Source organism: Nesoenas mayeri, assembly GCF_963082525.1.
Source record: "Nesoenas mayeri genome assembly, chromosome: 3".
In the NCBI taxonomy this organism is placed as follows: Eukaryota; Metazoa; Chordata; class Aves; order Columbiformes; family Columbidae; genus Nesoenas; species Nesoenas mayeri.
In genome coordinates, this window is record NC_137544.1 from 31,548,707 (window position 1) to 31,572,142 (window position 23,436).

Consider the following 23,436-nt stretch of genomic DNA (forward strand, 5'->3'; position numbering starts at 1 on the left):
AACAGCTGAGGTGAATTAACCACAGCAACCATTTACCATTCCTTTGGACAGCCCTGAGATCGTATCTGTACTGCTGCTGTGGTTGATGGTGCCTTCTGAGCAGACATGAACTTGTTCAAAGCTACCAAAAGCCAACTGTCCAGGAGAGCACAGTGCCAAACCCTGGCCGACCAGCCGCCCAGCGGGTGCAATGCTTTATGCCTGCTGCTACGCTAACCATCGGGTTTTGGTCAACTGGGAACAGGCTTGAATGCACTAAGAGAACATAACAAAAGCGGAGCCTGACAAAGATGACACACCAAGTGTTGTGGTAATACTGCGTTAAATGCTCGTCTCTCCAGCTACTTCAAGCAAATGAATAGTTACTAGGAATGTGCCCTCTACAGAGTCTAATAAATCTTATAAAACAGGTATAAGACAATAGATTTGTATTCATTTTCTTTTGTGTATAACCTACATTCATGCCCATGTATCACCATTTAGCTCTAAAAAAATCACATTTGATTCTTTTTCTTTAAAAAGAATAATTGAGCAACTTCATGAAAACAATGCTGCAGAGTGAGATTTGGCAGAACTTGAAGAGATCATATTTCCTATTGCCTGTCCTGAATTTGATCTAGCACTGGGGACAGGTGAGGTAAACAAAGCAGAATCTTGACAACAAAAACCTGGATTACCTTGATATGCTAGAAATGAAGCTAAAACAATAACTGCTTTTTTTTTTCAGAGAACATTCTGGCCCTGTTAGATTGGCATCTCACGCACAGAAGGAGAAGTTAATTATTTTTTACTCAGAAGACTACTTCTCTCTACAGATGAGCACATCTTAAACACTGTTATTGTTTCATAAACTGCTAGTGATCAGATAGTAGCCGTCTTCTACATTATCTTCTGTGCAACAAAGCATGCAAATACTCCATGGTTATGTTTTGCATGAGCCATCTACTTGTGAACCATCACTGTCCCCATCCAGCCATGTGCAACGTCTAATAAACCATGGATCAAAGTAGAGAGCAGGTTAGACAACTTGGCAACCTGACCCTACTGTCTGAGCCAGCCCAATATTGTTGTTGCGACGCAGGTACGAGTAGTTTCAATTTTTGCTATGTTTATTCTGGTTATCTTGTAAGGGGGAACATTCCACAGTACAATGGCATGCAATTATAGCACACAATCTGTCTTCAGGGGAAATCTAGTCGCCAGCTGAAATCCATAAAATTACTACACAGTTTTAAACACAAGAAAAAAATATAGTTAAGTTAGAAAATAGAATTTTTGCTCTTTCTTTTAAAAATACAAAATCTTAATGATGAAGCTGTCTCAGAAATAAAGCAGAATATAAATTCTTTTTAAAAACAAAACCTCACCAGAAAACATTTCAGACGGCACACAAGAAGCTGAAGAGGCAATTTTATTTTATTTCAGTACAGCTTGCTTTTATCACTTGATTTCAGATCATTATTTTTCCAGTTAATCATTGTCTCTCTGTTACATATTTAGACTTAAAAGGTGCCTATAACCTTTGTATTTGATTAGCAAGGATTGCTGGTTTACTGATATTTATTGAAATCATGACCTTCTTTACTACTACCCCAGATATTAAGTGAATAATATTCTTCCTATTAACTGTACACATATACTTGGAAATATTGTAGCCTACTTTGTTTTGGTCTCTAACCAAGAACCTACCAACCATTCTCTTTCTTATCTAGAATAGAAGGATCTCCTGACTCCCTGAAGGTATTAATAAACGCTATACATGTATCCATGACCACTGAAGAACCATGTCTGGGTTTCATTTTGACTGTAAATGTGGCAATGCCTGTGAACCAATCAAGAGTACAGATCTTTCGGAAAGATGAAATCAACTGTCATCGTCCTCCAGAAAAACTGGACATCTTCATTCCTCCTTAGCCCACGTTTCTTCATTCTCAGAATCCCTCCCTTTCAGATGCAAGTGCTTCATCAACAGATTTTGTGTGCCTTTCCCCAGCATAAATCCCATAATGCAACTGGTCATCCTTTACCGTAGCCCAGGACATCTGCTTGGTGGAGAACCTTGCTGCCCACTCTCCTGAATTGTTAACAACAATGACACCCCCCAAGCCCCCAACTCGTGTCTTCATGTAGTCCAATGCAGTGTCAGCAGCCACCTCTGGTGACAATCCTGAAAAGAAGAACAAGGCAACTTCATGGCATCTGTCCTGAAGTCAGTTTTTCAATTCCCTTAAGTTTCACTCCTCCCATGGAGCCAGCCAAATCCTATTCCTCCTTCAACTAAATTAGCAAGAAATTTCCAGTGTAGCAAAGGAACTGTTTGTAGGAAGGCTCTGGACAGTTGCTAATAGCTGCTATGGTGTGGTGCTGCTACAAAGGCGGGTCTTAAATAGCTTCAGATTGTAATTCAGCTTCAGTGCTTGATACAGATTAACTCATGTACTCTATGTTTGAGATACATTTCTTATGCCAGCATTTGAAGGGAAAAATGCCACTCTGCAAGCTTTCCATCAAAGGTTTGTCACAAGTTAGGTCTAAAGCATTTACAATTTGAAAAACAAAACAAAACAAAACACATCAAAACAATCCAAAATTTCACTCATCATCTATGCTCCAAGTCCACTGGCTCTAATGGATCTCAAAGCACATATTTCCTATTGCCATATTTTATCAAAAAGCAAACATCAGCGTTACTCTTCCTGAAACTTCTGAAAGTTATCAGGCAAGGTGAGGACTTGATGTACTAGATATCAGAGAAAGGACCAGCAAAGCAACTTTATCTTTTCATTACAATTAATTCATATTACCAAGAATATTTTATAAATAAATCAAAGTTAATGTGTAGATCATACACACAAGCCTGTAACAGCTGGGGAATATTTGTTCACTATATATATGTATGAATATATATTCAGCAATGCAGCTGGCTTACCCTAATTGTTCCAAGATATATACCATTGGTAATGTTATGCAGCTTCAGTTGTGGAACAAAAACTGACCTTCATGCCTTCTCTGCAAATTTTGAGTTAAAACCAAACAAAACCAACAGAGTCAGAATTATTCTCAGCACTGGTGACTGACAGGATAAAGCTCCTTTCTCTGACATTACGGGTGACACTGTGACTATTCAAGTCAGTGGCACTGACTTCAAAGGGTCAGTATTTCACCCTTTGATTTTACGAAAAGACGACAGCTGCCACCATAAGACAGAGATTCCAACAGCTGTTAAAAGACTAGCAAAGCAATTCACCCCTAAAATATGAAAGTAAATTTTGAAGAATTGATCTAAAAGAAGATATTTAGTATGTGAATTCCTGAATATTGAACAGAACTATGAAAGAGCTCTATAGTTGTTCTAAAGTCTGCAACTTTAGTTGGCTGTTCAAGGACTCAAAAAGTTATAATAAGTTGAGGATTTGTTTTCAAGTGCCTTCATGGAAACGAGGGGCGGTGGGGGGAAGTCTATTGCTGACGTATTTTCCTGGCAGCTGAGTTATACTTCTGGGCCATATGACTGAAGGTAGAGCAAGCACGGGCAGGGTGAACAAGTGCAAACCCATTAAACATGCACGTATGTGGAATCATTATCTTTGTTTCTTTTTCTCTTTAAAAAAAAAAAAAATAGCCTCATTTACCTTTCATACTGATTTATCACAAGCCAGACAACTGCACAGGTTTTACAATGCAGTTAACTTCAAGCCAGAAGAGAAAGTGGTTTATACATAAGTACTGTTTAGAAGACCATTCACAAACTGAATGGCCAGGGACTTAATATAGAGAGTAAGGGCAGATCATAACATGTTACAGCTTTGGGAAATAATCTGTAGGTTGTATTTTATGCTGAAACTATCACAGTAGCCAAGAGATTTACAGAGAAATGCACTGATTATATGCAAACAGCTCTAAAAAGCACAATAAAAATATTCTCAGCTGTTACTTGTCCCTCTACTTACTGCTTCTCCAAGGAAAATGTAAACTGAAAGTTTTTCAGCTACTTCCAGTTCGGTTGATCTCAAAGCCAGTTATACTGTACTGCCCAAAAGCTATGACTTTCTAAAAATAATGGTGATATCTATATTAACGGTTCTTCAACTGCATGGAATACAAGTATGTTGTCTGGCTATGTTTACAGGCTGTAATATAATCAAGGGTTTAGATGCCAGACTAACTCATGAAGGTAAAGCTCCAAAGGGTCATGCCACAGTCAGATTATATTACAGTCACAGAAGACATACTGTGTCAGCTGTTTACCACATACCCACCCAGTCAGTTTGGTATATTTTCCAAAACAAAATAAAAATTTAAATCACAGTTAAAACATCTTAAAAGCATTTCTGTTGCTATAAATCAGTGCTGTTAAAATAAAAACCATTACGGTTTATTGGAAAGTAGATATTCTATGCTTTCTTATTTCAGCTCTGATTATCCATCTCTAGCACTCCCCTATTGCTTTCTTTAAAGTATCTTGCTTTTACTTGTTTTCTGTTTCTTTGTTGACAAAAATTTAGCTTAAAATTGGGGAAAAAGGTTATTAATTAGAACTTCAGTTAGACAAAGTAGACAATAATGTCTTTCAACGTACATTGATCCAAGGCATGATTAAACATCAAGCAGCACAGATACTTCTGTCCACTTGAGTTTTAAATACTTTAGTACTTTGTTTTGTTTTTTACAGAGAGGTGACCCAACCATATACCCCTGGGAGCAACTCTTCTGCCAACTGTTCTAGGATGATAGCACACAAACTGAAACTTGTCATTATGCAATGTTTCCTATCCTCATTATTTGAGCTTACAGGAAGTTTGGAATTTACCTTGTTCCATGTGATAGAGGATCAGTCGGGCTAAGACCACTTTCATAATGCTCTCCCCATGTCCTGTGGTTGAAGTGGCACCAGAACAGTTATCAGCATAACCTCCACTTCCTTTCCAGAGGGGAAAAAAAGGCAATATTCCGTAAAAAAAATTTACAAGCTCTGCATTGTTTAAAATAGGTATGGAACATTTATTCCTAAAGGTCTGGCACTTCTGGGCATTTCTGGGAGCAAAGTGTCAGTAACTTCTTTCTCATTTCTGCCTCAGTTTGAAAAGTAAAATACATGAAAGAGATCAACAACAACTGGATGAAGTCAGTTGCCAAGTTATGAGCTAGAAGACTAGTGATCTGCTTGTGGTACATGAAGCAGAAGCAAGCCAACGTTTCACAGGTATGGACAAAAATATCTTCCAGAAGGGCAAGGGACAGTATATTGAGGATCAGCAAGATAGTGATGGGATGCAGAATGCCAGGTCACACATGAGCGATTAAGAAGATATAAAGGGAGATCTCATGAGCACATTGGTGAATTGACCAAATTTTGAGGGGTGCCAATCCACAAGAGCAAAAGCAGATACGACATTTGAAGAGCCTAGACTCTAGTGAAGCATAACAAAGCACCCCTGAAGAATCTTGCAAGTCCTCACCACAAGCAGAGTGCTTCTTCTGTTCAACTCTCACTCCCTATCCCTTTTTTTTTTCCTCTCCCATCCTTGTTTTGCTGGCACATTCCACACCCTGTTCTCCACCAAGCTTCCGCTTGCTCAACACCCAAGTTTCTAGCACATCTCCTAAGGAAAATATTTCCCAGGAGCAGACGAGGAGCATACCACAGCATTATAAACAAGGTACTGGGGGAGGGGAAAGAGGCACAGAAGAGCAATGAAAGTTTCTTCCCTCCCCTACTTTCTTGATCAGATTAGACCCTTTCACTGGACCGTAATTTACACATGGAAAAACACTGCCACAGTCAGTCTGTCCAAGCCCGCTTTCAAAAGGCTCTAATATTTAAAGGAACAGCTAGTATTTCTATATCAAATCCTTCAGATGTCTAGTAAGAGCAAAAGTTGCAAGCAATACGCTCACTAGTGCCCAGTTTCACTTGTCCTTCACAGACCTATGTCCCATACTGTAGGAGCCCTGAATGTGATCTATGCAAGAGCAGAGTATTTGTGGTCAGAAGGCTGCAGTCAGAAATGAAGCTGAAAATCATAGTCAACGTGCAGAGGATACCAAAATATTAGCAACTTAGACTGTGAGAGAAAGTTAGTATTAGTTTTGTAATAATCATGTACTGGTAAAAGCAGTGCTGCTTGAGTTTGGAACATGCTTTACTAATTATTTTCCAAATCCCAACTGTATGGTAGAACCCTGAAGCAATCAAATGGCAAGTCTGACCCATGAGAGGAACAAGTCTGGGGAAAGGATTTTAAGTGTCTCTTTATATTTGGATAATAGATCTCTTAAAATATTTCCTTTATTCCACACCGCATCTATGAGGTTCTGAGGCAGCCTTATCAGGGCTCTCTAAGAACAGGAATTTACTCAAAGCTGCCAGTAATTTTACAATTCTGGCTCACTCATATAACAAACAGCAATTACAATTACACCACTTTCCTTAAGTATCAAGAAAAAAGCATCTTAGTATGGATCACGCTACATTTTTTGATTCAGCTGTAAGCATGGATGTACAAAAGGAGAGCTTTATTAGAGTGAATGCAAAGAAACACAGAAAAAACAAAAACAAACAAAAAACCCACAAACACAGAGACAGAAGACAACCAACCAACAACAACAACACCCCAAACAAACAAAACAAAACAAAACAGAAAAAACACACACAAAAAAAAGAAACCACCAACCAACCAAAAACCAAAAAAACCCAAACAACTTAGCATCTGGGATAGGACAGAAACAACAAACGCCAGTCCCCGTTTTTCAGACAGAAAAGTGTTGGATGATGATGACAGTACCACACCTCTACTCCTACCTCCTATTTGCAATCTCCATGTTGTGTTAAGGAGCTTGAGTTTTGATACGTTTGAATGTTAGACCTCCATTTCAGATGTCCAGAACTTATGTTTCATTTCACGTGTGTGTGATGCATCTTTCTTTTTGAGAGGCAAGACCCCACACCTCATACCTATGCATGCTGTGTCACCAACACGGCCAACCAGTTTATTAGAGAGTCCTCCAGTGGATGTTGCACAAGCTACATTTCCTTCACTGTCTATAGCAACAGCACCGACTGTTCCAAGGTCTCTGCCAAGAAAAACAGTTCACAAAATTAGGTAGAATTAAAGCATACCTGCCAAAGCATGTTGCATTTATTTTCCAGGTAGCTTTAAAAGAGATGACTGCAAAAAAATTACTGCTCATCATAAAGCTATTTATTACCATGCTTGTTGTTACAAAAATAACAAGCAATAAGCAACAATTCTCACAGCTTTGTATTTAATAGAACAGAGCGCCCCCCCCACCATGACTTCTTTACATTCCTAGCATGGAAAATTTGAATTTGGGAGGAAGAAAACCCACAAAACAAAACCACACAGGGCAGAAATATTTCCAGCCATCATATGTCTGCAGTAGTTTTTTGGCTGTGACACACCCAACACACAACTTTCCCCTAAACAGCAACTCAAAAATGCAAGAATTGTCTCCACTGTCTCGATGGGAGGTAAACCGGAATTATTAATGACAATGCACGTAAACAAGTGAATACAGAAAAGGCGAGTCATGTTATGAATGCACTGAATCATTTCCTTCCTGTTCCTCCTCTTTCCTCTTCCTTATTCCCCTAAATGCTTGAAAGCCACAAAAAAAAAGGTTATTTATGTGCCTTTCAACTAGCATTGTTCACAATGCATCATTAATACATATTTTTGTCTTTGTACTCTGTAGCTAAGCAATCTTGAGGTTTAAATCACTTGGCCAGTAGAATCTGTTGAAACCACACAGCAGCTTAAAAAACGTTATGCACTGAAGAAAACAGAAGTCTCAATTGCTGCTTTATTTCTTCAGCACAGAAAAATCATACATAATAGGCTCCTTAAAATATACATATGTATTCATACTCAGAGAAAAAAGCTATTGTAACTTACTGTAACAGTTGCTGCACTGAGCAGCAAGACACTACTGCGAAACAACAATTTGACTGTCCACATATTCCAATTTTGGCAAATCATGTAGGAACAAAACCCAGTATCTGGCTAGGAGATGTATGCAAGAAAAATCTACATCTCTCCACACAGGAAAAGAATTTCTAACAATCCTTGAAGGAACTGCCCAACAGGTGACTGGAAGAGGAATACCTTTGGAAGTTGCCTGGGCACTGGTGAGGGTCTATGACCCTCCCAAAATCTAAGCTAATTACATCACATAAAGTCTTTGTGTACCATGAAACCCACAGTCGACTCCTCAGAGAACCAACTTCCTGTTCCCTCCTGCTTATAGAAAATATCATACTGTCAGTCCCTACACTTCATTCATGGCAATTCAAAGTTGACTGATGAATCACAGGCCTTACAAACTGCTCTGACATTTATGTGGAGACAGACCTCATCTCAAACTGATATGATGGTGCAGATGGGCTTCCCACCCATCCATCTGTTACAAATGGTTTGCTGAAGAGTATTAGTAAATTCAATACTTCCTTGCACACTCACATTGCACCTTCAACCAACCAGAGTTAGATGCTTCTGAGAAGTTAAGAAAGGTGCATCCAGATGTACATTTTCCTAGGTTTATATTTACCTTAAGCAACTGTGAGAACAACGAAATTACACAGATCACATACACAGCAGCTACTGCTCAGGTACAAGAGCTCAATGAGTGATAAGTAACAAAAAGCATGTGTCCGACATACCTCATCTGCTGCAGAGCAAACAGACTACACTCAATTTCTTCCTGTCCCTTCAAACATTTTTATTGCTTCAGTATCATGTTTGTTCATCTTCAGAACAAAGGCAAAGAAGATAGAAACAATCTGTCACACAGCTAATCAACTCAGAAACATTGCCAAGGCAGGCAAAACTGTGTAAGTACAGATATCTTATTATAATTACCTATCATTACTTAGTGATAGTAGTAAGAATCCCAGAGTACCTGTAGTATATCAGAGGATACTATTAGTAATAATGATTTTTTTCAATCGATAATTATTATGTACTGCATATACTGCGATACAGAATGGATCACTTGGATTTGTTCATTCCCTTTTGTTTAGATCTTTTACTGTCCAGTACCCATGAAATTATATGCACTTATTCTATGCCCATTTAACCAATGAAGTATCTGCTATTTTGTCTCTTTGCACTGCATCAGAAGTAGGGTTTTCTGTCAAGTGCTGTCAGGGTCCTTTTATTTAATACCTCCAGGAGTTACTCTTGTGCTATGATTCACAGAGGGACTAGTAACCCATGTTCTACCTTAAGGCCAGTCTCCAGTCCCTTTCTGTGGGGTTCTCAAACAGTCTCTAGTAATTCTCAACTGGTCAGAATCTTTGGAGTGAGCGACTGAAAATAAAACAAACCACTCCATATTCTCAGCGAACGGTGCACAAGATGCTGTGATGTACATGCAAAGGAATCACAGGTTTTTAACATAGATGAATGCAAGCTCCTAACCAGCAGAAGAGAACGGTCTCTCTTCCGGAAACACCAAACTTTGCTTGGACAGCCTTGAGTCCCCAAGGTTTCCAGCACTGTTAGGACCAGAGGACTGGTGGCAAAGTACACACCAACCTCCAGATTCCCAGTATGACCTGGTATTATGTTGCCTCTGACTAATACTAGTTCACCTTCTGCCTATTTGCCTCAGGCAAGTTTCTGTATAATCACTGTGGACTTAACACGGTAAAAGAACATTCCACACGTGATACAGGAACAAATGGGCTTGCACTAAAAAAAGACCCATTTTCAATTTTGTGAATTTGTGCTGATGTTTTGGCCACCAGTTGTCAGAAAAAGAACAGTGTGGCTAAGATAAGAAAAAGTCTTGAGCACTTCAGAAATACATTTGCCTTCTTTTATCAGATTTTCCAGAACAGGTATCTTCAGTTTCACCATTTTCTTAACAGTGTTATAAAAAAAAAAAAAACTCAAACAAACAAAACCCAACAAACAAAACAAAAGAAAAACAAACAAACAAAACCCCAGTTATAAAGAATGAACGGAGACCCAGATGCCATGCCATTCCGACTTACATATTCAGGAGACCAAGTGGCAGTAAGGGGCTACACCATCCTCAACATTCTTTGTAATGAATTATAATACCACATAGTCCTTGGATAGACCATGGATCAAAAGAAAACTTCTGTTGGATACAAGATGAACTGCGACTAAGACACCATGGTCAAGGAACAACGTCACTTTGCAAGAGTGTATTTACACTTGTCTCACAAATTTGTTTTTCTTTCTAGCAACTTCCTGAAAGTAACATATAGCTTGTATTTTATGGGCTTATTTAATGGGCTTTAATTAATGTGTCCACGGGATAAATTTCCTCCTTTTGATCTACAAATTCTTCAGCTCTGCTTCTTTCATTACTGCTGTTTCACAGAACAGACAAACATGTAATACAGCATTTATAAAATATCACAGAGTATTTTCCTATGCCACAACCACTGACATACAAATAAAAATTCAAAACAATTTAGTATTTATGCCTGCCTCACAGGCATAAAAAACATATCTGACACCTGATGATTTTCCTTCCTTTCTCATCCACCACACCTTCCTCTGTACTTCAGATGAAACTTGCTTATTTTTCAAGTGACTTTAATTTTGCTGCTGTGCAATTCCATCCAGTAGCATCTCTTTTCACATCCACCACTACACTGAACTTGGTCAATTTTTTCATTCATATCTGCAATAATCAACAGCCACAACCAGCACTCAGAAGGAGTTACTGGTCAAAATCTGATATTGTTTAACTGCCTAATCCAGTTCAAAGACAAATCTGATCATCTCCTTAACCAAGATCAGCTTTTTTTTTTTTTTATAGACTTGTTTTAAAATGTGGACTGGACATTTTCTAAAATCATAGTTCCTCCACAGAAAAGAGCTATATAAAGTGATACCTGCTGTTTGTTAACTCTATGCACTTCTCTAACTGGTGATTTTAAGAGCAATATCAAGTCTTAATTTCGTGCTACATTAATGCCACAAAACCCACCCTATGTCAAAGTCACCAACGTCCTTCTTAAGCATCAACAAGTTTGTTCAAGTTTGTTTCAGTCATTAAAAGCTTGATTTTTCATTTCTTCCATGGAGAACACACTCTGAAAACTGTATCAAACCATGTAACACTCGCAACTGAGGTAGTCTGGAGTCTGAACACAGGCCACCAAGCTTTGGTGCTTTTTTTTTTTAACTGACAGCACAAATTAAATTACCTGAATTTAAAAAGAAAAAATATTTTACAAAAACCCTACTTCTGAAACTCTTCAGGGTTGGAATCTGGTTCAAGGTTCCTCTTCCATCTCTCCCGGGATCGCTCAGTTATGAGTTTCTCCCCTGGAATCTCAGGAACACCCATGGCCTGAGCAAACAGGTGTGCACCGTGGTCAGTCAGCAGCATGTGCTTCGTCTACAGAAGAAAGAGATTAATTGACAATTCTTACTTTGCTTTGTACAGAGCAGTTTTGTATAATCACTCTTTGTTTTTAGAAGTAGACACACACACAAAAAAATTCCAAATTTTGTTTCAAACTGTTTAGATTTCTATACCTATATTCTCTTCAACTAGCTCAAAAGATTTTCAGCTCTCCAAAGCACAGATACAAACTTTCACCATCAGTATCAAAGAATTGCACTATCTATTTAATACTTATTGTAATGAGAAAAGAAAAATAGGTACATTTGCTTTTGTTAATAAGCATGAAACTTCTCTGTACTGTTTCCAATTACCAAATCACTACTTTATAATGTAAATAAATGTAAATATCATACAGTAAGGTGTTTCTTAACATCAGCTGAACCATTTTATTCTAAATACTTCCTTCAACTAGCTGCTACTCATATAGACCCAGATTTTCAAATTTAAGTACAGAATATTGTTCTCACAGGTTTGACAAAAAAATGTTTGCTTTCTTCTAACAACATTTGGACAAGCTCTGTTTTCATTCCTTTATTTAGCAAGCACCTGGACTAGATTTAAGCCAACAACCTTAGTTAATTCCATGCTTCAAAGTCTGTACAACTTGGTTAATTTCTATTTTAGAAAATTAATATTTTAGAGAAATCTGTGTCCAAAAATAAACACCAACTTCTTGGACCACTACAGAGCTGTTAATTGCTTATTACTGTCCAGGAAGGTTCTGGAGGAGCAGTGGTCTGACTATATGGCATGGAGTCATTTCAGAGCACAGCAGCTAACTTCAAACGAGCTTTTACATCCATGCAGCAGCACAGCACACAAGTACCAAAAGGCAGAGGTCCAAAACGTAGAACCACGCGATGCTGGAGGCAGCAAGCCTGTAGAGCCAAGCAGGAGACCGCAGCGACACCTACTCTACTCTCAGCCTGAAGTGAGGACGCCAGAAGTTGGGAATTACTGTGTCATGCTACATTCCGCAGGACATTTGCAGTCTCAAAGTTTCAGGCTTTAAGATGCTGCAAACCATCAGCTCCTGTTGATTTCTAAAGCAATGACAAGCCATCACCACCAACACCAAGCCAGAGCACTGCATTGTTTTGAAGGATTTGAGCTGAACCTCTTCACAAACCACAGACACTGAGCTCTGCTCCAGCCTATTACAGCCTCTGCTCTGACCCCTTCAGATGGTTGCACAAGCAGGAAACGCGACTACACTTCAGAAACATTCCTGAACAGTCATTCATGCATGTGGTGGCCCTGACATCAAACATTTCTGAGAATTTAGATGTCCTTCTATTGACAAATTAAGTCCTCAGTTCCCAAGAGTATAGGCTTAGGGAACAAGAGTGAGGGTTTCAAGGAAGAGCCCTCTGCATCTATGAGAGGGGGCAATAACCTCACATGCCAAGTGCGGGCACCAGACAACAAAAGACCTGCCTCTGTTCCTATGACTTGAAAAGTCACTTCTTTGTGCGATACTGCCCCCCTCTGCCTCTAAACCACCACAAGCACACCATCCAAATTGGTTTTGGTGGGGTTTTTTGGTGTTTGGGGTTTTTTTTGGTGTTTGGGGTTTTTTTTGGTGTTTGCTTTATTCTTAGGAAATGCACTGAACTTTTCTTTTGGCTTTATCCTTAAGAGGAAGGCTGTGCTCTCCATCACTTACTTTCTTCAGCAATTAAAACCCTAAATCATCTGTTAAACAAGCTTAAAAAACCCCTCAAGTTTTATTGTAAAAAATGGAAGTTATTTCTTAAAACTTTTTGAAAAATGTTCCCTCCCATATGCAGATTCTCAAAACATACCCACCTTCCTGAGCTGCACAAACAATGCTGGCAATATAGAGGAATAAACTTCTATTACAGTCTTGTGATGTTTTGGTTTTTTTGTGGTAAGGTTCTGAAGCAGAACTTGATTTGTTTTTCTCTTCAATATACCTTGTTGATCAAAAGACCTGCTAGAACATTGCCAAACAACCCAAAAGCACGTTTTTGTCTCACCCTTCTAGTTTCATTAATACATTTGCTGACTTTCTCAAGTGCCTAATTTATCTGGGACACATTTATTTAATACAAAATAATCCAAAGGACAAAATAAATGAATAAATGGTTTCAGAAATCTTACTAATAAACAACAAATGTTGGCAAGTTTAGTTAATTTCATGGGAAAAAGAGAAAATTCCTCAAATTTCTGCAGCTGGACTGAAATTCAGACCATCACTGTTCTTCATTTAACAAGCTTGACAGTGCACAGAGCACAGCAAAAATTTGCACCTTTGCCTTGAGAAGCCTGTATTCTCAGCTAAATCCTCCTGTGCCTAATGTAAAGAGTTGGAAGATATAGTAAGGGAAAATATACACACAGCTCATGTATACCAATGAATCAGCATTCTAATTTTCACAAGATGCCTATCTAATGTAGTGTTGGACCTGAGGGGGATTACATGTCCCATTAAAAACAAAGAAACAAACACACAAAAAAACCAAACAAACTACCAACCAAAAAAACCCCTCATTTCAGTGTATCATTCTATTTTTGTTCAATACAAACAGGAATAATTTGCCTGTGACTTAAGTGCTTTCTCAAGGATTTGTTGAATTAATTAGTTAACGTACTAAAAGCTTTCCATTTCTAGAGGTTGCCGTGTTCAACAGTGTATTAAATCACAAATGGAAATTATTCTGGTTCCCTCCTTTCTTCTACCCCGTGAATTTGGACAAGTTTGAGCCCAGTGAGAAGGCAATAGCACACAGGACAAATGTGCCCAACAACAATCTAGAAGAGCTATTCTGGCCACCAGATGGAGCCCATATTGTTCCATAATAGGAATGGAAATACAGAAAATTACAAGCGGGTGGGAAGTGGTTTTTTGCTTTATTTGTTTGCCTGGTTTTGGGAGCTACATGTTTCAAAATTCCTTAAGGCAGTGAGGCATCTCAAAACCACTGGGAAACCCCAGGAAAACTACAGTCTTATTATCCATGGGTCAGAGAGTACAAGATATTTTTAATCATGCACAGTAAACCAAAACAAAATACGCTCTGAAAAGTACTGTGAAATGGATTGGGCTGGTGTCCCAAAATTCCTATCCAAGATTAACAGAAGAGTAACATCAGTTGGTATTCCAACTGGAGAAACAGCAGAAACTCACCTCAAGCCATATCAAGCAATTTAGGCCAACATTTACATTTGTACTTTGTCATCTACACAGATTTATTTTTTTTTTGTATCTGAGCAGAGTAACACACTTTACCATAAAATGTCATGGGTTTAGAGCTATACCATTATACTTGATCCTGTACAGTTGAATTTTATTGTTTCATTTCAAAACGAGCCTCAGTATTTCTGAACCCCAGAAGCACCACACAATGCCAAGAAAGACCTTATAACAGACAAGAAGGACAAAGGAGGTGGTCTTGCAAAGCTGTCTACCAGCTACACTTATTTGTTCTAGTTACACAACAGCATAAACCCCATATGAAAGAACAAAAAGCTGATTCATCACAAGTTTTAACATTGTTTTCTAGTGGATACACATTTTTAGAAGTATTTTAGTGAAAAGTTCTGATTTTAAAAGCAGAACATCCTCCAATTAAGGGCAAAAATAATGCCTATCTTCTTTGGAGGCTGCTGAGGACAAATTACATTTCAATTACCTTTATAGAGAAAAGAGGCTTTGTTTCCTGAGAAGGCACTTTGAAAGGTTAAAGAAATATAAATCCCATATTTTAATAAATAGTTTTGCAAATGTTAACTCTTTTCAACAATGACGAAGCTGCACTAGCAGGTTGGAAAACAAACTCCAAAGACAGTACAAACTTTTCGATCACTGTCACAGTCTAGGAATTGTAAAACGGATGCACATATCACGCAAATGACCTATTCCATCCTGAACCACAGCAGTTGAACCATTTATGAAAAATGAGAGACATCTGCTGTGACAGACATCAGAAGGACTTCTTAGTGGAGTAAGGTGGGATTGATTTTACATAGAAGGTCAAGTAATAATCATGTTGCTGCCCTTATAAATTTGATTCTCTTGGAAAATCTGTCACCATCACATAGTGCTAATGTAATATTTTACTGCTGGAAGACCACGACTTTGCACTAGGGCTACCATCTGACTAGGTCACAGTGGAGAAGGCCAACACAAAAGACTGTGTCACACGGTCAAGTATGTTACTGGGTCATTTAATTAAATTCTATGTCATTGCAAAGTCAACAGTACATTATCCAACTTTAAGATTGCAAGATCAAGCAGAAGACTCAATGACAGCACGAAATCTCTTCAAAGGACAAGTGAACAAAAACCCCACAACTTAAAATCTTGAACACCAGCTGTGGAGCTACAGGTGATCGACACATATAGGTCAATTTCTCCTTGAGCTTCCGACTGCACGGCAGAACTTGTTTCCTTAGAATGTTATTTTCAATAAATAACTCTCAAAAACCCTTAAAATAAAAGTTCTCCATGATCATGACCATAGTTTCCAAATACAACCATCTATTTCTCTCTTCTTTCCTTCTTTAAAGCACTACACAAACATCATCATTGAGGTGTTCAATGTACTGAATGAAGTTCTAAAAGGAAAAAATGCTTCATATTCAAGTACATATTCAGCATACCTTTTCCATGACAAGTCGAGCAAGTTTTATTGGGTTTGCTATACATTTAACTGCAGATACTGCTCCAGAGTCTAAATTTTTTCCATCCATGATAATGGCATCCATTTCTACTTCACCTTTTTCATTTAGAACAGATCCACAGCCTAAAAGACACACACACACACACACACAAATCAAGGAGGAAGGGAAAAAGAAGAAAGTCATTAAGAGCTAACCATCAGGTGATTCAATTATTGTATCTCATCAAGCAAACTTTCTCCTTCCCAGTTTGTTGTCTGACGTATTGAAAGTATCTCCTGAATACAAACAAACAAGCAGAAACATTGCTGAGTATAGCCACAAAATACAGCCATTAAGAGAAGTCTCACAGGGTACATCTACTTTAAAATTGAGTTTTATCTTTATAAGATGAAAAACACACTTCAAATCCCATCCAAAATGATATACTAGGTACAAAAGTTAAAATGACAAACAATCATGAACAGAATTCTTTATCTCCCAGATCACTTCAAGTGCACATAAAACTATTTTACCTTTACAGTTCTTCCAAAAGAAGAACCCAACAAAACAGCATAGTGTTCAATCCTGTCAACAGATTAACATCACATAGCATTCCAAGAAATGGCCAAAATAGATGGAGAATAAAAGTATCCATTCACTAGTGTAACAAAAGCTTGAAATAACAAGTTCTTCATTACCAAATAAAAACAGTAGACAAAGGAACTAAAAAAAAAACCAAACAAAACAAACAAACAAACAACAAAAAACAAAACAAAACAAAAGCAACAAGCAAACAAACCCCCCCTAAAAACTCCAAACAAACAAACACCAAAACCCAAAAAATCAAGTAATAAAATGTTGGGTAGTTATTTTGTTCTATAATTATCGGTGCTATCACTAACCTAATTGAAAATTAATGAGATACAAAATGAGACAATGCAGAGAGGTGCTTTTTTTCTTTAATAAAGCAAATAACTATCACAGGGGAATAATCAGTTGTAAGCCATCAAGTGCACAAGCCTTGCTAATAAGGATGGAGAATACAAATCCTAAAAATAAGTTAAAAAAAGCAAAACCAAAAAATATGGCAGACTCACACAGTAGCTCAGGTAGAAAGACTTGAACATGGTACAGAGCAAAAAAAAAATTTATTATTTCTGTTAAACCAACATTAAAGCAGATCAGAAAGCACTGTTAGTAACTGTTGACACAAGACTTCCATACCAATGTACATCAGACCTAAATATATGAAGTTAAATCCTGTTACAAGAGGCAACAAAATCCTGTAATCCTCCTATAATCTCCAGAGCTCCCCCCACCACACATGGACACACCTCCAAAAAATTATTTTTTGCCCCTCTCCAACTGCATCAACTATTCCAGAGTTCAGCCCTGCACCATTCCCAATGTGGCAGTTTCTAGTCCACACTTTCTGTAAAGAGCTTACAGGTAACTGCGTTATGCCACCTGTGTTAACACCACTCTCCCAGCTTCTCCTTTATGCTGTTATAAGGAATAAGTCTTGTTTTCTTAGATAAACCCTTAGATAAACCTCTTTTAGCTTCCTTTGACAAGGCAGGCCCTCCAGCCCATGATCACCGAATTCCCACCAGAACTAGGGTACCCTTTGCTCAGGAATCAGTGACGAGAACCACAATTTCAGGGGAAGCTCTACCAGTCCCCTTCATCACTGCATTAATACTATGTCTACCAGACATCTCTCCTGGGATACATCTTTGGATTTTCTAAAATTTCTGGAGCAGAACACAGTTTCAGACAGATCTGGTAATCAAAGGCAACTTCCGACAAAAATCTCCTTCTACAGTTAGTGGAGATATGTGCCCTCTAAGAACAATTCATCCCCATTGCCTTAGAGAGTTGTACAGCCATCCTTCCTCATTCTACTCATCACCATGAAAGCTTGTGCACCACAGCAAGGCTGGATGCTAAAATTCAGGTTATCTGAGGTAGGAGAAATCCTTCTTTTTCTTGTTACAGACTGTCTTTTCACTTGCCTTCCAGCACAATGGGTTGGGACTACCTGCCTCTGAGGCCACAGTATCCATTGGCAGCAGCATCGGAAGAAAGAGTTTGGCTCACTTGTGAAGCCAAGCAGAGAAAAAAAAGAGACAACAAAAGACAGAAAATCCAAGGGGACATAAACAATGAACATGTTTGACGTCAGCCAAATCAGAATAGGGGTGCTGAGAGCAGCACTACAGTTCCATCTATCTATACATTATCCTGCAAAGGCTAAGGAGGAAAGAGTGTGCAAGGAGCACTATACTGGAATGACAGCTCTTATATCTGGAGTATTCAGATCAAGCTAGTTAACACTTCTAATCATCAAAGAGATGCCATGAAGGAAATATTACCATGGCCATTTCCCCATCACAAGCAGAACATGATGACTTCACTATAAATTACATGCTGCAGAAGTCACTAAGATGGTAGTTTTAGACAACAAGACAGCTTCTCAGTCCCTACACCAAGCCTATGTCGAGACACATCCACATAGCACACCTAAACCCTATAACTGAAAAAAGGACACAACTTGATAATTTTGCCCATTCTTCACAATCTTTATTGTTGTCTCTTAGCAATGTCTGTGTTTTCCTAGAAAATATTACACTAAAATGGATTTTTCTTCTACAAAGATAAATGCCACATAGTGAGTTTTAAACAGCCACTCCAATCAGGGCCCTCTTCACATGGCTTCCAGCTCATTTTTGCCATTCCAGCTCATTTTAGGAGCTCTGTCTAATGAGTGTTAGCACAATTAGATGTGTCTGTAAGTGATTACCAGACTACTTGCCACTTAGGATCAGTGTAGTCAAACTTCAACAAGGGCTTAAGGCTCAAGTCCAGTTTAAGCAAATTTTGCTTAAAAAATCCTCATTTAATATACAAACAAGGTATTAATATTGTTAGAACAAACTGAAGTAAACACCTTTATACAAAAAATAATTCAACATATATTTCAGCAAGGATAAATGTGACCTTGGACCATGAAAAAGTGTGTCATAAACCAATACTGCACTTTGTACATTAAGCAAAATGTTAAGTTATAACTGTGTATCATTCACTGTATACAGTAGACTGTAAGGTCCTATCCTCAAATGATACGATTTTTTAGAGGCGCATACACTGCTTACCGGTATCAGTTCAATGATGGCATGTTACAAGAGAACGCAGCTCAGAACTAGCTGTATTAGTGACAAGATTCCACATAAAGGTTAAAAAAAGCTTACATGCAAAAGACAGAATATGGCTAGCTATTGTGATCCTACTTAGGATGCAAATACTTCAGACTATTGTGTACAAGTGAAATAAATGAGCCTAAACAGATCATTATAAAGTAAGCTTTCATCACTGAGAGTCACACTGAACTAAAATATATTTCCCATCTAAACACAGAACCATTAAAACTAGTATATAAGAAACCAAGAAAGTATGCAACTATTTACGTGGAATGATGAAGACAAACAGGTAACAATCTTTAAGCTTAAATTTATATTGAAGTTACTTCCACATTAATATTGGACACCTAATGTCAGACAGCACATTCTTGAGATGCTTCTCAAGAATTAGGATTTCTTCCTGCCCTGAAGTAGCTGGTGTTTTTAAAATAGTAAATCTTAATTATCTCACCAGAAAGATATTTTGAGACATAACTCAGAAGCATAAAGAGAGCCAAAGGCCAAATGGAGACTGATTTACTGACCTGAGCAAAACAAAGTCCTAAAGGCTAGTGACTGATTTAGAGAACATGTGAAGAAAAGTAAAAGTTAAATGAGAATGCCACCCTGATGTTAATTATATAATAGTACACACCACATCTCTATGTCTGCTTCATTATTTCAGCTTGAATCCTCTAAAAATCAAGATGTTCAACCCAAGTCAGTAACAAAACACTGTGAAAGTTTCATATGACATAAGAGCTCTCCCTCACTCTCAATTGCAAGGTGAGAAGGAACAGAAGGATCTCTCCAAACTACATGTGCACAAAACTAATCGCTATGTTATCTAAAACAGTGAACACTGACTGGTCTTTCTTTCCACGTTTATTCCTGACATACCTTGGTGGAAGTGGGGAAACATTTTCACTGAAATTCATCAAAATAATGAATTTAAGGTCATATGAAGAGCAGAAAAATATTCAACTATAGACATGAACATTAATTAACATTAACTGTTAGGAAATTCAGTTATGAACCTAGCTGTACAAATTCATGATACATATACCATTACTGCATTATTTCTGTAATGTTATTTACAAAAACACTAATTGCAACCATTAGTTAAGATAAAAACACCTCAAATCCCCAAGAACAGTACTTCTTTAGCAACAGATAAAGTGTTAAGGCTTAAACACTGCTGCAAGCTATATTCAAGTGTCTTAAACATGAATGCTAACTAAATGTATACTCTGTTAAGAAGCCCATGTCTTAAAACTGAATACACAGCACAGTAACAGGAAAAGATTTACTAAAAAGTAATATGGCACTGCAAGAATGAAATGGTAGGTATAAAACACTAAGAAATGAGAAAAGACTAACTCATCTGCCTAAGTGGACTCATAAGAAACTATGGTATATACCATGCTATTTTATTACACAGAGAAATAAACTATTTTGTGACACTAGTATTTACTCCACTGCAATGTGCATAATTCAAAGAAAACGCAAGCCAGCATTTTCAGAAGCATCAAGGCAAAACACTTGCAATACATGATGATTTTAAACTCAGTTCTTGAAAAACTACCTGCATTAAAGTGAGGATCATCTTCCATTGACCGTACCGCCTCCTCAACTGCATCCAAGGCACTGCCTCCCTGTTTCAGGATACCATAGCCTCGCAGCGCAGCTCTGACGACACCAGCACGACTTCCCTCTTCTCGCTCTTTAAAGATCCGGCCAGCTCCACCATGCACCACAATGACAGGCTTCATCCTGCCAAATTCCTCTCAAGGCTTTCAGCTGTGCACACAGGTTACTTGTAATCAGCCTGTTTGGGAAAGAAAAGCCTTTATCATCCGCTCCCTTCTACATGGAGAGAGCCCTGGAGGTTAGTTAATTGTTATGGTCAGTTCCACTGCAACCATTTTACCTTTCAGGAAGCTGTGTGCTCACACCCAGGAGCTCCTAATGTCATGTCAGGGCTGGAGGAGGCCCCAGGAAAGCTGGTGCAACTTTGAGGTCAGCCCTGCTTTGAGGCACCTTCCAGCCTAAATTACTCTCTGATCTTATGGTCTGTCACAAGCCCTGTCTGGTAACATCACTAGTTAAACTGGAAAAAGCATCTGAGTGACTCTTGATCCTGCTAACTGCTCTTCACGTTAGATGAGCAGCCTCATTGTTTTAATACAATATAACCAGCAAAAAATGCCTGACCCAGCCTGAGTTCACAGCTTAACCAGCTCTACTGCCTGGAGTTCAGACCTCTGATCTCTCGCAAAACTTTGTACTTTGCGCAGGAAAACAAGGCGTGCAAACCCGGCAGCCAACAGTGTCTCGTTACTGCTCACGGCCTCCCATTGCTATACACCTTTGGTAATGGCAATCACTTTTTTGCTCCCAGAAAAGGCAAAGGAGAAGCAGCCTCATCTCCCACCGAAATCTAGGGCACCTCACAGAGGAAACGCTCCACCTGAAAACGGTTTCTCAGGGCCAGCTATTTTTGGAGGCTGCGAGGAACAAAACCGAACAGCGATCTCCCCATGCTACACGCAGACCGCTGGGCAGTCCCAGCGCAGCCCCCGGGGCTCCGGACCACCCGGCCCCTGGGAGCGGCAGCTGCTGCCGGGGCCGCGGGCCAGGCGGGCAGCAGGACCGGCCCGCACAGACCCGCAGCCCGCGCTGTCTGCGCGTTACAGCCCCGGCTGGGGCAGGAACGTCCCGATTCCCACCCAGGATCCCGCTTTTTTATTTCAATCGGCAGCTACGCTCTTCCCGCCGTGAGGGCCAAGCGAGGCGGTTCGGATCGGAACAGCTCAGTCCGGCCCTTCCCTAACCGCGCATGGAAGCCGGCCGGCCGGCCAGCGCGGCGGCGCCTCAGCCTGGGGCGGGCCTGGTCCGGCCCCACGCCCCACCGCGTTGCTCGCCCTGGGGCCCCCGCATTCGCTCAGCCTCACCCGCCCCTGCGGGGAGCGGGACCCCGGGCTTGGAGCCCAGCTGCACCGCCCCGTCCCAGCAGCGGCCCGCGGCCGCCGAGCGCAGCACACCTCCCGTGGCGGTGCCGGAGCGGCCCCGGCCGGCCCAGCCGCCCGGCACACGCACCGCGGCGGCAGGCGGACAGCCCTTTCCCGGCGGAGCCGCTGCTCCGGCCGCCCTCAGCAGACATGGCGGCCCCCACCCGCGCTGAGCGATGCCCGCAGTTAAGATGGCGGCCTGCTGCCTTCTCACCCCACCCGCCTGGGCAGAGACCAGGCGCTGCTGCCTAAGGGGCGGTTGGAACGGCCCGGCCCGGCCCGACCCGGCCCGGGCAGCGGTGCTGCTGCGCTGTACCATTCTCGGCGTCGTTCCCCCCATGAGCTATAGGCAGGTGGGGAGCGCGTTCCCCGGCAGCACAGTCCCCCGCAGGGGCCGGGGCCGGGGCCGCCCTGCTGCCGCCGCGCGGGGGATGCGAGAGCTGCGCTGTGACACGGCCCACCGCCGCCTCGTCTCCCCCTTGTTAAACTAGACAAACGGCACCTCTGCCCCACATCGAAACGCGGCGGCGCGTCCCGGCTGCCCGCCGCTCCCTCCGCTCTGCTCCCGCCGGGTTATTCCCGTCCCCAGCGCTCGGGCTGCCCGGGGAGGCTGGAAGGAGCCGCAGGGCCTATGGGAACAGCGTGTGTGCGGACGGGTGGAGCAGGGGACGACAAGCTGTGTGTGGACACACTTAGCCCAGATAGGCAGCAAAGGCGACAAATAATCTTGCTTTTTATTATTATTATTTTTTTTTTTTTTAATTGTAGACTGCTGGTGGGACAAACAAACTGGAACACAGGATGTTCCACCCAAATACGAGAAGAAACTTCTTTGCAGTGAGGGTGACAGAGCACTGGAACAGGCTGCCCAGGGAGGCTGTGGAGTCTACTTCTCTGGAGACATTCAAAACCTTCCTGTGTAGCCTCATCTAGGTGTTCCTCCTCAGGCAGGAGGATTGGACTAGACGATCTTTTGAGGTCCCTTCCAATCCCTAACGTTCTGTGATTCTGTGAACAGTTGTTTGCTATCAAAAGACCTACTAGAAAAGATTCTTCCTGAAAAGGAAAAATATTGGTAAAATAGACTTAATTTAAAAAAAAATAATTCCAAAGTTCCTTACCTTTGTGTTAAAAAATATAAACGAAAATTTCTCAACTACCCAGCAAGCATCTGGCCTTCTTCCTTGGCCATTCCTGTTGAGTTCACT

General features: G+C 40.2%; 1 protein-coding gene across 3 annotated transcripts; it reads right to left on the reverse strand.

Moving 5' to 3' along the window:
* Positions 1-1,369: 1,369 nt before the first annotated feature.
* On the reverse strand, positions 1,370-22,420 carry ASRGL1 (asparaginase and isoaspartyl peptidase 1). 3 transcript variants are annotated; one of them, XM_080341145.1, is made up of 7 exons: positions 22,262-22,420; positions 20,803-21,045; positions 16,039-16,181; positions 11,249-11,403; positions 6,956-7,074; positions 4,811-4,921; positions 1,370-2,167 (listed from the first exon to the last, which is right to left on the reverse strand). In XM_080341145.1, the coding sequence occupies exons 2-7, from the start codon at positions 20,987-20,989 to the stop codon at positions 1,932-1,934; spliced, it is 951 nt and encodes a 316-aa protein (XP_080197271.1). In that variant the 5' UTR covers positions 20,990-21,045; positions 22,262-22,420; the 3' UTR covers positions 1,370-1,931. The 3 variants fall into 3 exon arrangements, with proteins under 3 accessions (XP_080197271.1, XP_080197270.1, XP_080197269.1); XM_080341144.1 differs by having other exon boundaries at positions 22,172-22,420; XM_080341143.1 differs by lacking the exon at positions 22,262-22,420 and adding an exon at positions 21,148-21,561.
* Positions 22,421-23,436: the final 1,016 nt, after the last annotated feature.